This window comes from Haliotis rubra, unplaced genomic scaffold, assembly GCF_003918875.1.
Source record: "Haliotis rubra isolate DU_JTF1 unplaced genomic scaffold, ASM391887v1 Scf1653, whole genome shotgun sequence".
Lineage (NCBI taxonomy): Eukaryota > Metazoa > Mollusca > Gastropoda > Lepetellida > Haliotidae > Haliotis > Haliotis rubra.
The window spans coordinates 70,951-85,802 of NW_025765618.1; the positions used below are offsets into that span (position 1 = coordinate 70,951).

The 14,852-nt window shown below is 39.0% G+C and overlaps 2 protein-coding genes and 1 long non-coding RNA gene across 3 annotated transcripts in view; 1 reads left to right on the forward strand and 2 right to left on the reverse strand.

Annotated features, from left to right (window-relative positions):
• The window catches only part of LOC124272041 (phytanoyl-CoA hydroxylase-interacting protein-like), a 60,620-nt gene that overhangs the window by 27,530 nt on the left and 18,238 nt on the right, over positions 1-14,852 (reverse strand). The window lies entirely within an intron of this gene.
• Positions 1-14,852, forward strand: part of LOC124272043 — a 55,294-nt gene that overhangs the window by 1,667 nt on the left and 38,775 nt on the right. The gene's annotated exons all lie outside the window — the stretch shown is intronic.
• Positions 282-1,379, reverse strand: LOC124272042 (phytanoyl-CoA hydroxylase-interacting protein-like). Its single transcript, XM_046707186.1, has 2 exons — positions 747-1,379; positions 282-375 (listed from the first exon to the last, which is right to left on the reverse strand). Exons 1-2 carry the CDS (start codon positions 1,320-1,322, stop codon positions 337-339), a joined length of 615 nt encoding a protein of 204 aa, XP_046563142.1. The 5' UTR covers positions 1,323-1,379; the 3' UTR covers positions 282-336.

Below are 14,852 nucleotides of genomic sequence, written 5' to 3' on the forward strand. Positions count from 1 at the left end.
TTTGGTATGATGCGGTCGGGGATCGAACCCGCGACCTTCCGCTCTCCGGGCGGACGCTCTAACTACTGCACCACGGAGGCGGTCGACGCCTGGTGTTCACAAAAAGGGTCAGTGTGCCCTGCCCCTGCCCTGCCCTGCCCTGCCCTGCCCTGCCCTGCCCTGCCCTGCCCTGCTGCCCTGCCTGCCCTGCCCTGCCCTGCCCTGCCCTGCCCTGCCCTGCCGGTATCAACCAAAACACAGCCTCTTTCTTTCCCCTAGTTTAAATAAAAACAAAGTCAAAGTCAAATTATTATTATGCTTATTGTAAAAAGGGTAGCCGGCCCATATACATTGGGATTATCCACATACATTATACATATGTTGCAAAAAGTAGTAATCAAACAGTGAATCATGTTAAAGGCAATAGGTTACATTACAAATAGTGAATTACGATGGATCTACAAAACCTTCTGTTGATAGTCATTGATAGTGTCTTGTTGATGATTCAATGGAACAGCAGTGACAACGATCTGGACAACCATCTTCAAAAGACATTTCTTTTAGCGAGATACAGCAATACAGCGATACAGACAGCTCTTCACAAATGTTCACAAATGTTGACTTTCAGAGTATGTAGTAACATCTATTCAGAAACAAATCAATACAATAGCTATTAAATATCTTCAATGTCTCTAACTATATTATCCCTATAGTAATGCAAACAGTTAGATATTGCTTAGCATGTACACACATGGTTCTTGTATTCACTTTCCAGACTGATCTGTGTTCATCTTTCCTAACTGAAGCTTTGACAGTTCTTTCCCAAGTTCAGGGACACCATCCGGTGACGATGCTTCAGATTCAATACTGCCCTCACTGTCACCTCCACTGACATTAGACTGGCCCCGTGTTTTTACGTTCCCGTCGTTGTCAGTGAGGTCCAGCTTCGATATATCCACTTCACCTGTATAGAAGACGTAAACCCATACGTTGTCCTGCCGGAGTGTTTTGTAGGTGCTTCCTTCCTTTCTCAGAAACGCGTTGGTTCGTTCATTCAATTTAATGAGGTGCCTCTGGCAGAAGTCGTCAAGATCCTTATCAGTCCTTGTAAGGACCAATATGACGTAGTGATTACCATCTTTCAAACGATAGAAATCGGCGAAGTACAGACTGGCAGAGTCATCAAAGAGGCTCTCCAGGGGAACCACCACTCTGGTGTCTCCATAAGGGGATGTAGTTGGTAGATCACCCTTCCAAAGGGTCACCGCGAAAAACACACCTTTAAGTTTCCCGTTTATGGGACAGTTTGGATTCCCAAAGTTGTCCTTTACACTTGGCATCATGGTTTTATTTTCAAGTTGGTAGAAATATTCAGCAGTTGCATTGCGGTAAAGGCCACTGACTTTATCGTGGCAGTGATTTACCAACAGTGATCTTTCAGCCTTCGTAAGTAAGAAGATTTTTCTGAAATGAATTTTTTTTTGCAATAAAATTGACTGTAAATTCTTGGTAATAGATACGTCTCGTTCAGGATGTCATACCATTTGTTTCACAGTGTAGTGTGTCGTACATATATTAGTTGATATCGCAAATTATTAAACAATAACTAAACCTGTAGGAAACATGGACATCATATGGAAGAAAACAAGCAGCACATTTAGTCACATCAGTGTTTATTGAACTGAGAAATATGTATTGATTGTTTATCTTTATGGTTGTGGAATGAATACAAAGTTTTCCCAAACACTTAATGTATTTGACCTTTTACTATGTTAAATAAGAACCACGTTCAATTCAGTCAATACATTTGATTTTACAAAACCAACACACACGACACAAGAATATAGGAAAACTTCTTTGTCCCATGGGGATTCTATCACTTAACGTGGTAACCATAGATATTGTTATATCTGTCATCTGATGTTAGTTTAGAAAATTATCTATGAATTGTTGGACATCCTTATTGATAACGTAAATGTGTCTCTTTATCATTTGGGTCTTTATGGGGCGGTGGGGTAGTCCAATAGAGAAAGCGTTCGCTCGTCACACCGAAGACCCGGGTTCGATTCCTCACATGGGTCCATTGTGTGAGTCCCATTTCTCGTGTTCTGATTATTGCTGGAATATTGCGTAAACCACAACCCACTCACTCACTCACTCATTCAATGTGCTTTTAAGACAAATAGAAAGGTTCGCTCGGATTGGTCAAATCAGACAAGGGAATAGACTAAACTTGAAGGAATAGACTAAGACAGCCTTTAACTTTCAACTCGTGTGAAACTGCCTTAGCTTTCCTCTCATACCACATTTGTTACTGTTATGGCAACTCTGCCTAACAACGTTTGTTGTCCGTGTATGGTTGCTCTAACAGCTCCATGTACACGTGCTCTATACGGTGAACAATATATCAGCTAGAATGGTTGAGATAAAATAATCCATTCCAGTTGATTATGGTACAGATGCCTTGTTTCATGTCATTGAAGTAGACATGCCTATACAGTCTATTATACGAATCTGTTTGAGAAGTAAGCAAAGAGTATTGTAATTACCTAAAACAGCGCCTCGTCCCTCTGCCATGTTGAAACTTTGCGGGTGTACTGTTGATGTGGTGGCAAGTTGGGTCTACCTGCATACGTTAATGCGTCGGGACTATATATACTGAATGACGTTATCCCTTTGTCATGTTGAAATGTAAGCCGGTGGAATGGTGACGTCATGAGCCCTATCTGCACAGATTGAGTTACAACAATGAGCTAAAAGCAGATATGCGTGCAGAGAATCTGTGCATAAAAGGTAATGTAGTTGTGAATCACGCGACAGCACGAGATCCGACCTGCAGCATGTGATTGTGAACAGAGATAGAGACAACAGCACTATGAATGGGTCCATCTGCACTCGATCCCCGTATGATAAGGTAGCAGAGCATGACGCCACGAAGGAGGAAACTTCCCTGCTGTCAAATATGATCAAACATGTTCAGAGACTGCAGTTATCAATGCCGCTGGACAGATGTCACCAGAAATAGAATGTGAAAAAGACAATAGTACCATTAATCCTGTCTTGAAACCTCGCAACAGCAATGAATGTCAGTCATGTGATATATGCGACCTTCCAATGACTTCACAAGATCTGACAAACAAAGCAGTTAGAAACTTCTCATTATTGGCAGTAAGATGGATAGGTTAATCCAGTGTTTACAGAGCCTGTCGAAGGATGGAAAACGTATTCGTCCAGTATTTACTTCAATCCTAAAAACCAAGCCTCTTTAGGGGCTTTCAAAGGTTTAGAGCCTAAAATATTAAGAGGCAGAACATCGATGCAATCCCCATTTATTGTTTGACATGATCGAAATTCAAGTCGATGCACTTGGTCCATCTTGTCTGCCCGGCACTAATGACTTCTCTGTAGAAGTCCTGTATTCAGGTCTACACAGCTCGAATGTCCTACCTTGGAGGAAGCACTCGTGTAGAGCAACCTCCTCGTGGCGAGTTCTAGGTAACGCTAATAGCTCTTCCCCCGTTTGTACACGGGGTAGAATGTGTCAACATTACCCTATTGCTTAGGCGACCGAATTGGGCAACCTGTTTGCCATGATTTGCGCCCGTGTCGGTGGAGGAAGGGATTCTGATGGTTCAGGGCACTGGTTCCAGGAATAACGTTCCTTGCCCAACACACTACTTCGACCCTAACTTCACCTTGACGGGTGATAGAATGGGCCCGGTTCTATCCTTTGGCTGGTCATGCGTGTCATGTACATGGTTATTTGCAATTTTTTAAATGATACCACGTGTGTATAACTGTAAACATTTCATGAGCAATATTGTTCGTTTTGACTGGAGTCGTATGTCCAGAAGGCGGTGGCTCATGGGAATATCTGTGTTTCGTGAATGTCATGGGCCGAGTGATTGAGTGAGTGAGTTTAGTTTTACGCCGCACTCAGCAATATTCCAGCTATATTGCAGCTGTCTGTACATAATCGAGTCTGGACCAGACAAAATAGTGATCAACAGCATGAGCATCGATCTGCGCAATTGGGAACTGATGACATATGTCAACCAAGTCAGCGAGCCTGACCACCCGATCCCGTTAGTCGCCTCTTACAACAAGCATGGGTTACTGAAGGCACATTCTAACCCTGACCTTCACGGGTGTCAGGGGCCGAACCAGCCTGACATTTGATCTTTTAGATTTCTTAGCTATCTATGTCTGTATGTCGAGAGTATAACATCCCTGTAGCCTAACGTCCTAGTCGACACTCGACGGCGAGTGGGGGGCAGGTTTGTCGAATATTATTATTATACTATGACTCAAAACACGCATTCTGGTTCCTCTAAAACAAATAAGCTGATGAAGAGATATACCCTTTATTGAAAGAATCCTGACAAAGGTTTTTGGGTAGAGCAACTGTTGACGGGAGTTCGTTAAATATCAATCCTTTTGCCGTCTCCAAGGACACTCTGCAGTGAGATGAATAATGGCATTCGTCTCCGGAATTGTTCACTCTTGGTTGAATGTGTACGAAGGCAGCAACTTGTCAGTCTTAAAGCAGTTTGTAAACAAACACGTTGTTTCCTCAGCGCATAAGACACTGAACCCTTGCAGTAGTATTGTAAGAGACATGCCCCGTTGACGTGTCAAAAGAAGAGATTGTGGCCGAGTTGAAAGACCAAGGCGTTACTACTGTAAAGCGTTTTACCAGAAAACAGGATTCAAACATAGTGAAAACAAATAATTTGACTAAGCTTCCTAAATCCATCCAGGCTGGATACTGTAATATCGGAGTGGAGGTATATGTACCAAATCCACTCTGGTGTTACAAGTGCCAAAAGGTTGGACATGGTGCAAGGTCTTGCACTGTTCTCGCTGCAGTGGAAGTCACGAGAATACTGACTGCAATCATGCCACACAAAGTGACCGACTGACATCCACCAAATCTTGCCCCAAAGTTTGAATTCGAGGTCAAAATGATTAAAATCAAGTGCACCAATAACATTCAGCAGATTTTATGGTATTAGTCCAATGGAATTACAGAGGTCAAAGGAACAATTTTCCTGATCTACAGTTATTATCGCAGGATTTGAAGCATCTGCATTTAGTCTGCAGCATCTGCATTAAGTCTACTTGAAAAGTACAGATGGTGTTCGTCGGTACAATTCATTCCATTCGTTTTCACTTCCAGGTGATAAAGCTACAGGCGGCGCTTTTATTTCGCTTAGGCAGGGTGTTATCCACAGCCCTGTCTGTCTTAAAAGCCGTCTGCAAGCTGTTGCTGTCCGCCTTTCACGCTGTGTCCCCTGTACATCTCCATCTTCAGATCTTCAGCAGTCCGAGCTTAAGTATCTATTCAACCAGGTTCCCAAACCCTGTATTATCATGGGTAACCTTAACGGACATACTAGTAACCCTTGAAAGTTTGTTGGGAAGTAACGATACTAGCAATAAAGGGAAAGTCCTCGAAGACTTCATTTCTAATAATAATCTATGCATATTTTATGATGGATCATCCACTTATTTACTTCCTACTCCAAGAGAACGTATTCTGAACTTGATTTGTCACTCTCAGATCCTGATCTTTGTGGAAGTGAACAATTTCCCACAGTTCTCTCAGCTATAAATTAAGCTGACGATCCACCTGCAACACGTTGGAATTTTAATAAGGCTAATTGGCCTTTTTTCAAACACTTTGTACTGAATAATTAAAATCCAATCTTTTTGTCCCGGATCCTACTCCATTGCTCTCGGATTCACTGAATGATATCGCTGATGTAATTATGCCTAAATCCTCTGCTAAGATACATTGTCGTAAACCATGGTTTTCTGACGACTGTAAACAAGCTAGGAAGTATAGGCAAAAGGCAGAGAAGTACTTTCACCGCCATCCGACAGTTCATAATTTAATAAATGTAAAAATAAATAATGCCAAGGCTCGACGTACTTTTAAGCAAAGTAAACATCAGTCTTTGAAGAACTTTGTATCAAAGATTAATTCCCATACACCAATGACGAAGGTGTGGAACATAATACAGAGAATCTCAAAGATGAACACAATAAATTAAGTGATAAAACTGACATTACAGACAAGTTGGGTGAAACTTTAGCTACACATTCTTCCTCATCAAATTATAATTCAAAGTTTCACAAATATAAAAATCATCAAGAAAGTTGAAAATTAACTTTCATTCTCATAAGATTATACTGAAGTATGTCCACTCCATGAGCTGAATACTGCCTTAGCGCAAGCTCATGATACGGCAACAGATGCTGATAATATCCACTATCAGCTCTGAAACATTTACCCAATGCATGTCTTGAAACACTTCTGAACATGTTTGATCATATTTGAAAGCAGGGAAGTTTCCACCCTCGTGGCGTCATGCGATTGTTGTATCAATACCTAAGCCTGGCCGAGACTATACAGACTAATTATAGACCAATTTCACTAACTAGCTGCGTTTGTAAAACCATGGAACGCATATTCAATCATCCATTAGTTTGGTTTTTTAAAAACCAACAATCTTAATACAAACATAAAATGTGTTTTTCAGAAACATAGAGGCACTATTGACCATTTGGTTCGACTAGAATCATTCATTAAAATTTTTCGACTAGAATCATTTTAGAATAACCAACATCTTTTCGACCTAGAATCATTCATTAAAATAAGGCTATTGATGGTACAACATGGAAACATGGTATTTTAATAGATTGGCTTCAACATGAATTCACATTATAATCAGGATCGTGGACCATTTCAGGATCAGAGGGTTTCACAGGGCAGTATTTTGTCTGTTACCCTGTTTTGTATAAAAATCAAAAGCCTGTCGAAAGTATTAAATGACTCAATAGATGGGTCATTGTTTGGGTTGATTTTAACGTCTCATGCCGTGGTAAAAATATGCATAACATCGAGAGACAATTGCAGATGTGTTCACACAAAATTCATAAATGGACGTCCCTTGACCAACATAGGGTTTTATTTTGATAGCATGTAATTTAGTAATATCCACGTGATTTTCCAACTTCTTCTGCGTCTGATAACGGATGTCCTATCTAGTAATATCTTTGTAAATGGGAAGTGGAGTCACAGATTTGTTGAGTTACTGCTTCAGCATCAAAATCGGACATTGTTTTACCAAAGATTCAAACATGGCTGGATAACTCAACAGAGGATGATGTCCTATTGGCCAGTTGCAAGATCATTATATAATTCAATAATTTCAGTTAATAGTATATAGGATATATTTTTAATAGGCTGAAGGCACCAAAGGAATATGAAAGATTATATATCGTTTATATTTAGGGGGTTGATAATATATTTAAGAGCCATTAATATGGCTTTTGCTTCTGCTGTAAAAATAGAGCTGTTATCTGGTAATCTAGAAGATATTGTTCTGAATCCATTGACAGTGGCACAAGCCAATGCGCCACCACCCTTGGACCTTCTGTAAATGAGGTTCATGTTAAGATGATGCCGTATTGGCCATTCCTCCATGAATACCTAGGTTAAAAGGTGGGGATCTTCAATTTTGTATCCCTTGTGATGAGAGAATAACGGTCAAGCATATCCTGCTTGACTGTGTTGATTTTTCCATCGCAAGGGATAAGTATTTCAATGTCAAAACATTGAAGGATCTTTTTAGTAATGTTAATTGTCTTTCAATCATTGATTTCTTAAAAGAAATAGAACTTATTGACAAACGTAGCATGTTTGCGATTTTAATTATGTCTCAATTTTTCAGCAGTCGCCAGTGCCTGAAGGGATGACGTAAATCCAGCTAGGGTTCATGCCGGTAGCAAAGGCACTGTAAGGCCCCATGGTCCCTAGTATGGTGATCCACCTTCAGTTGCTGGCGATCTATAGCCCACTTTTATCCCCCCGGCATGTAATGCGGGGGATATAGTCGACGCGTCGTCCGTCTGTCCGTCCGCCCGCCCGTCCGTAATCATTTTGTTTCCAGAGCATAACTCAAAAACCCTTCAATATTTTTCAACAAACATTGGTATATATATCAAGCAGAACCTAAGGTGGTGCCTTTTGCTATTTACAGATTTTTGTCATTTTTATTTTTTTCTCGGTTTCCATGGAAACGTTTTGGACTTAGTCTTAAAGGGGGCGGTGGGCTTCGTTTCCGGAGCATAACTAAAAGACCGTTCAATATTTTTCAACAAAACGTGGTAGATATATCAAACAGATCCTTAAGTGGTGCCTTTTTGCTATTTGCAGATTTTTGGCATTTTTATTTTTGCCTTAGTCCCAAAAGGGAGGGGTGGGCTTCATTTCTGGTATCTTTCAACGTTCAGTAGCGTTCAGTATCTTTCAACAGAGCTTGGCAGATATATTAGGCAAATTTTGAAATGGTGCCTTTCGCTATTTACAGATTTAAGTAACTGTCAGATGATTTGTTCTTTCAAATATGTGGGGGCCGGGGGGATATGTCATCTTCCGATGATTCTTGTTATATTGTATTGTCCTAATTTGAAATACATTTTTAGAGATGCATGCTTGTTTTAATTCTTGATACTGTGATAATTTAGTGTTGTTTTTTCTGTTCTTCGTCGACAGGTTTTTAAGATTTGTCTTCGTCATGAATTTATAACTATTTTAGTCACGATATGGCTGAAATAATCACAGTGACCATAACTTTTAACTCACTCACTCACTCACCTTACCATAGAGGTGCTTTTTCAGATTAGGAAACAGGTGGTAGCCACTTGGTCTCACTTTCATCAGTAGGGTACCATAATGTTCTGCATTCATCGTAGTTCCTCATGGAAGGTAATCTATGTGGATGATGCCTTGGCTATGCCAAACTATGGAGGCGATAACCTTTTGGTCGATCTGAACAACTTGAACTTCTCGGAGGCAGGAGAATGGGCGTGCTTCCACGCCATGGATTCCTGTTTGCTCTCAGGGTCATAGTAATGAATTAAAAAATTAAACGAGACTTGCTTGTAAGTTAAAGTTCGAGATAAATTCCACTGACCTATGAAGAAGTACAGAGGGATCACACAGTCACTGCTCCATCCTGCAGTTCTCAAAATTATGCTCAGAGGCACCCTCACACATGCTGCTGCACTAGTTCATCATCATCATCAAAATCTTTATTACGTATGAAGGCCACGGGCCCACATACATACTAATATATATATTCGAAACAGGTATTAAAACAAGAAAGAATTTCTGAACAGATTTAGCATTTATCTGTCTACCTACGTACATTATCCTACACCCCCAGTGAAAAATATCAGTAACATATATATGTATAGCTGAACTGGATTTTTTTTTATAATTCTAATACCTGTTTCTATTATTCTAACTTTTCTCTTATTTTGTATGCGTAATAGATAAAACGAGCTAGTTGGTTTATGTCTTTTTGTTTAAGGATATTGCTAAACGATATCATATTAACCTGCAACGTCTTCAGCAAAAATCAACCTCGAAGCTCTTTATAAGCTGGGCATTTCAACAAAAAGTGATATTCATCTTCTAAAATCTACTTTACATGCAGGACAATTTCTTTGAGATACATCAATATTTTGCCACCTTCCTACGTCATTCTTTAAACGTAAGACACCAGCTCTGAATTTGACTGATAGCTTACGGAATTTACATTCCAAGTTTGAAGACAGATACCCCTCGGAAGCAAGAAGACTCTCATATTTTGTATATAGCTTATAACGTGAACTGCTTTCCAGAGTAGATGTCCAATTTTGGTAAAACAGGTTGATCACGCGTTCTTTGAAAATGTGAATAAAAGTGCAAGGATCACCGACAGCTTGTGAAAACCAGACAAATCCAGAGCCGTGTGAGCAAAGTATATGGCGGATCTCAGAGACCCATGTGTGGTACCTAGCAGTATCTGGGTAATATAACATATTATATGCCTTTTTCGGAATTCGTCCATCATGCATTGTCGTTAACTTAAGCCAATATTTCATCGTTCGAACGTAGGAATTAATATAAACTGGAAACTGTCCACATTCTCCTGTTGCACATTATACTATTGCATTTGGTGTCTGTTGACCGATATTTAAATATATTTTACATGCTTGTAAGTGAACTTTTTCAATCCTGTTGTATCTTTTAACCCCCCAAACTTCCGACCCGTACAAACATATTGGCTGAATTTGGCCGTCAAATATTTTTTAAAATACTTCCAAAGGTATTGGTTCTAAGTTCCTTAAGTTTATAGTTAATTTCTTTAAAGCCTTCTTACTACGAGCTGTAGTAACTGAGACCGCTTGTCTAAGACTACAATTACAAGTGAACACAAAACCTGGATATATGTAGATGTTCACCGTTTCAATGTTTCTCCCATTATAAAGCCAGTTTTCCTTAACAGCTAATTTCCCACATCGCCTAAAAACAAGAATTTTAGATTTATCCAAATTTACAAATAAGATAGGAATTAAAACAACTAAATAGCCCTTCCGAAAACCAGCTTGAGTTTCAGAAACTTTATCCATAACATTTGCCCATTTTGTTAGTCTTTCATTTTTTTTTAAAACACTAGAAAACAACCATTTAAAAATATATATTTTCCAAGGCATTATTTGCTGAGTAATTATCGAGAATATTTACATTTTTTGTGCAGAGGAACTATAATTGCTTTACTCCACATTTGTGGAAAACAACCATTTAAAAATATTTTATTGAACATTGCCACTAAAAAAGGCATTATTTTAGATTCGCTTGTCTTAATCATTTCTATAAGAATGTTATCAATACCTAGAGATTTACCATTTTTATATGACACTCTGATCCATAAACGTTGCAGCTGACCTTACACGATGGGGACTGAAAATGCCAATATTGATTTCAGCACATGTCATCACATGTTTTATCCATCTGCATATGGTGTTTTTGGTCACGCGTTTATGTGGCTTATGAACTCTAATAAAGAAGGCAGTCTCATTACCCCTTAAACTACTTGTAACATGCAGGTAATCACCTAGTACTCTAACCATGCACCGCGACTTTGGATCTGAGAAGCCTGGTAGAGTTATCTCCCTTTGGCGATATGAAGGCCTAGACTGTTTCAATAAGTCCCAAAATCTTAACTTCACACACTTCTCTGTGATATCAATGTTTCTACAATGAAGTAGGTGTAGTGATTGCACTCACTGTCTAGAGAGCAAAAGCAGCAGCATGGCAAGTTTATGCGTTAGAGATGTTAGTTCATTTTAGTACTTGGGTAAAGCAGGTCTAAGGTGGACGATCCTTATGATCTTTATCATAAAGCGGATAACTAATTCATGCTGTCCAAACCTATTGTTGTCTATTTTCACAATTGTTGACAAGGCAGATCGAGCTGTATTTATAGCGGAGTAGCTCAGGCCTTGTTGGTAAAGTCTCTCCAATAAGTTAAGACCCTCTACTACTGATGGTGAAAGGGAATCAACACATCTCTTACTGCAAAACAACACCCACTTTTGAATATAAGTCCCATACTGCTTGTGTGTGGAACTTTTCCATGATTGCAGTATGATGTTGATAACTGGCTCCTGAATGCCTTGACTTCCTAGTACTTTCCACATAAGACGAATGCTGTTAGCTTCAGCTTTCCGTGCAAGCGGTGTATTGCTTTGGCGTTGTTGGGTAGTGTCAAAGGAGACTAGGACTTTGGTAGCAACTTAGGACAGTCGGTTGATAATTCTAGAAGATTGCTGAACCAACACTGAGTTGGCCATAGTGGAGCTATCATCAGGACATCAGCTTCCTCCAGCTTGACTTTCTGCAGCACTTTCCCAATGACACTGAATGGGCAGAAAATATAGTCCAAAATCTGCACAGTATATATATGAGTACAGTGTTGCCTGTTTTCCCTCACCAGCAGAGAGTCATCGATATACATAGTATGTGAATACCCAAACTATCTAATTGAAGAAAACACTGGTTTGACCAATGTCGTGAAAATCCTCGGAGCTGATGAGAGCCCGTTTGGCATACATGTCCATTCAAAAGAAATATCAGATATTTCCTATCTTGTTCCTTGACAAAAAATGAGAAACATGCATCTTTGAGGTCTATGGATGCAAAGTAGCAGTCCTTGGGCACTAGATTTAATGTTGTTCAGAAAGTATCCATCTTAAACTTAGGTGAATGAACAATATCATTCAGAGATTTGAGATTGAGAATTACTCGCAAGGAGTTATCCTTCTTGGTTCTCACAAATATGTTTGAAATGTACTCTCCTGATGAATGAGAACAAGGTTCAATAATACCTTTCTGTAACATGAAACGTATCTATAATCAATTTGCAGCATTTCTGTATGATTAAACATTATTGGTTCAGGGGTATACCACTGTGCAGGCATTTCAATCAAGTCTAACGTAACCCCTGCAATACTAGATAACACCCATTGATCTTCAGTTGGTTGATCGGGTCAGCTCGGCCATCACTCGGCCGACTAAGCGTTCGTGTGCCCAACCTGCCCATGTCCAAGTGTTAGTAACACTTAGATATTATTCTAAAGGGGGTTTCTCAGCGAACTAGGAGACATACATGGTATTGCCAAGTCAAGTGTTAGTCGCGTGTTGGAAAACACTACGGAAGCAATTGTTAACTCGCGCGATCTCATCCGGTTTCCATCGCCGGAAAAACATGTCAAACTTGCAGAGGATTTCTTCAACATCTGTGGTTTTCCAAAAGTTGTTGGCTGCATAGATTGCACTCAGATACTGATTCAACGGCCACCATTAGATGAGGCAGTATATGTGTGCAGGAAAGGATTCCACGCCATCAATGTGCAAGCTGCGTGCGACGCTCAACAGCGGTAAATATCCTTGACGTCCTTGACCCGTGCAATTTAAACAAACGATCTAGACTTGCTGAGACTTGCAGGTAATAAATGTCATTTTGTCATAATTGATTATCAGATAGGTAATATAGGCTTGTTTGTCCCCTTGATCGGTTTTTTAGTAAAAGTAGATTTGCCTTCTAATGCAAGTTTACTTCAATAATGTGGATTGAATTCTAATATCTATATAATTGTTTGGTTATATTGAAAATACATTTTTTTTTTTTTGATGTATATATAACTGTGAGGCCACAGTCCCATTGTGCCATGTGGCAAATGTGGAGTTATGTTATGTATTTTCATAAAGATTGATCTCTTAAAAACATAGTCCTTTAACTATGTATTTATAATTGCAGATTCAAGAACATTATCTTCCAATGGCCTGGATCAACACATGATTCCCATGTATTTAATTACTGCAATTTGAAATGCTGTCTCCAGGAAGGGAAATATGGCATCTGGCTTCTTGGTGATTCAGGGTAGGTATACCTATGTTCAAGTTATGTCATATCAGCCTTCTTGTTTATTACAAACAATATCATATTTCTAGCCTTAAAATTTCAATATTTCAAAATATTCTCCATGGGTATGCATGCAGACACCACCTCCTGACTTCAGTCAGCAACCCAGCAAATGAAAAAGAGGAGAAATATAACCGCTGCCACACAGCTACAAGAAACTCAGTAGAGAGGGCATTTGGATTCTGCAAATCTAGATTCAGGTAAATATTAGGAGGTTTTATGTTTTAGTGCAAGGTGTTATTGAAGCTTCTCACCTAAAGAGTTACTACTGGTGATTACACGTAATTATACCCTTTTAAACTTTGTTATTCCTTCTTGAAATTCTTAATAACTGTGCTATAAGAATGCATGATTCATCACTGTCTGTGAATACAAACATGTAATTATAAGAAATCCGTGTAGGTGTCTTCACAAATCAACTGGATGTCTGCTTTTTAGTCCAGAGAAGAGCATAAAAATTATTACTGCCAGCATGCATCTTCACAATTTGGCAGAGGTTGCCTAAGCCAGATGTTCTGTGTGAGACTAGTGGACCAGACATGGACAACGCTCATTCTGATAACTACAACACCGATGGATATAAAGTCAGGAGAAATCTTATCACCACAAGGTTTTAACACACACAACCAGTAAGTGATCCTTCTCTCTACAAGCCATGAAATGTCCACATGTCCTACATGAAGTGGCAAGTTAGCATGTTTTTCAAAATCCTGTACCACTTTATGGCAACACTTGTGAATATTCCATTATATTCTTTCTAGTGTTTATGGAAAATATATTGTTTACGCACATATGTTTTATCCAAATAAGAACACAAACATATGAAAAAGTTAATCAGCACAAGTAAACTTGTGCCTTTAATTAAATTTGATGATTGGAGACAATGAATTTCCAAATGATTTTTTATCTTCAAATTTCTCTCGTTCCAGATCCAGCCTTTGTCTTTGGATGTCCTGGATGTCCCGCTGCACAGACAGAATTTCTTCCAGATGATACATCTTTCTTTCTTCCTGTGCTTGAAGGGATTTGATTTCTCCCCTAATGTCTTCTGAAAAGATTAAGACATTTTTTATGTTATAATTAATGATGTGTGCATGTTTATTTATACCATCCAATGAAATATGTATGATCACAATTGCAGTATGGATGCTACAATACTGATAACAAAGCAATAACATACCTTAGTTGGATGTTTTCTTTACCACAGGCTTCCCTTTAGGTTTTCCTTGAAAGAACTTTTTTTGTTATTAGCTAGAAATACTAACAAAGTAAATTGCTGTTTTATGTGCACACAATTGTTTATTACTGAAGTTTAATAATGTTAAAATACTTTTTTCAATAGCAGGAGTGACCATTGTCTCCTCCACACAAGCTTGGTCCTTCTCTGAAATGCATATCATTTTTTTAAATGACTATAACTGAGAACATGTTAAAAGTGTACTTATGGCATGCACATAGATTGTGTAGCACAAAGTCTGTGGAACTGTTGAGCTGTGTCATTGTAAATTGCAAAGAATTGTAGCATTTGATTATCTTAATTTCTGGCATGAT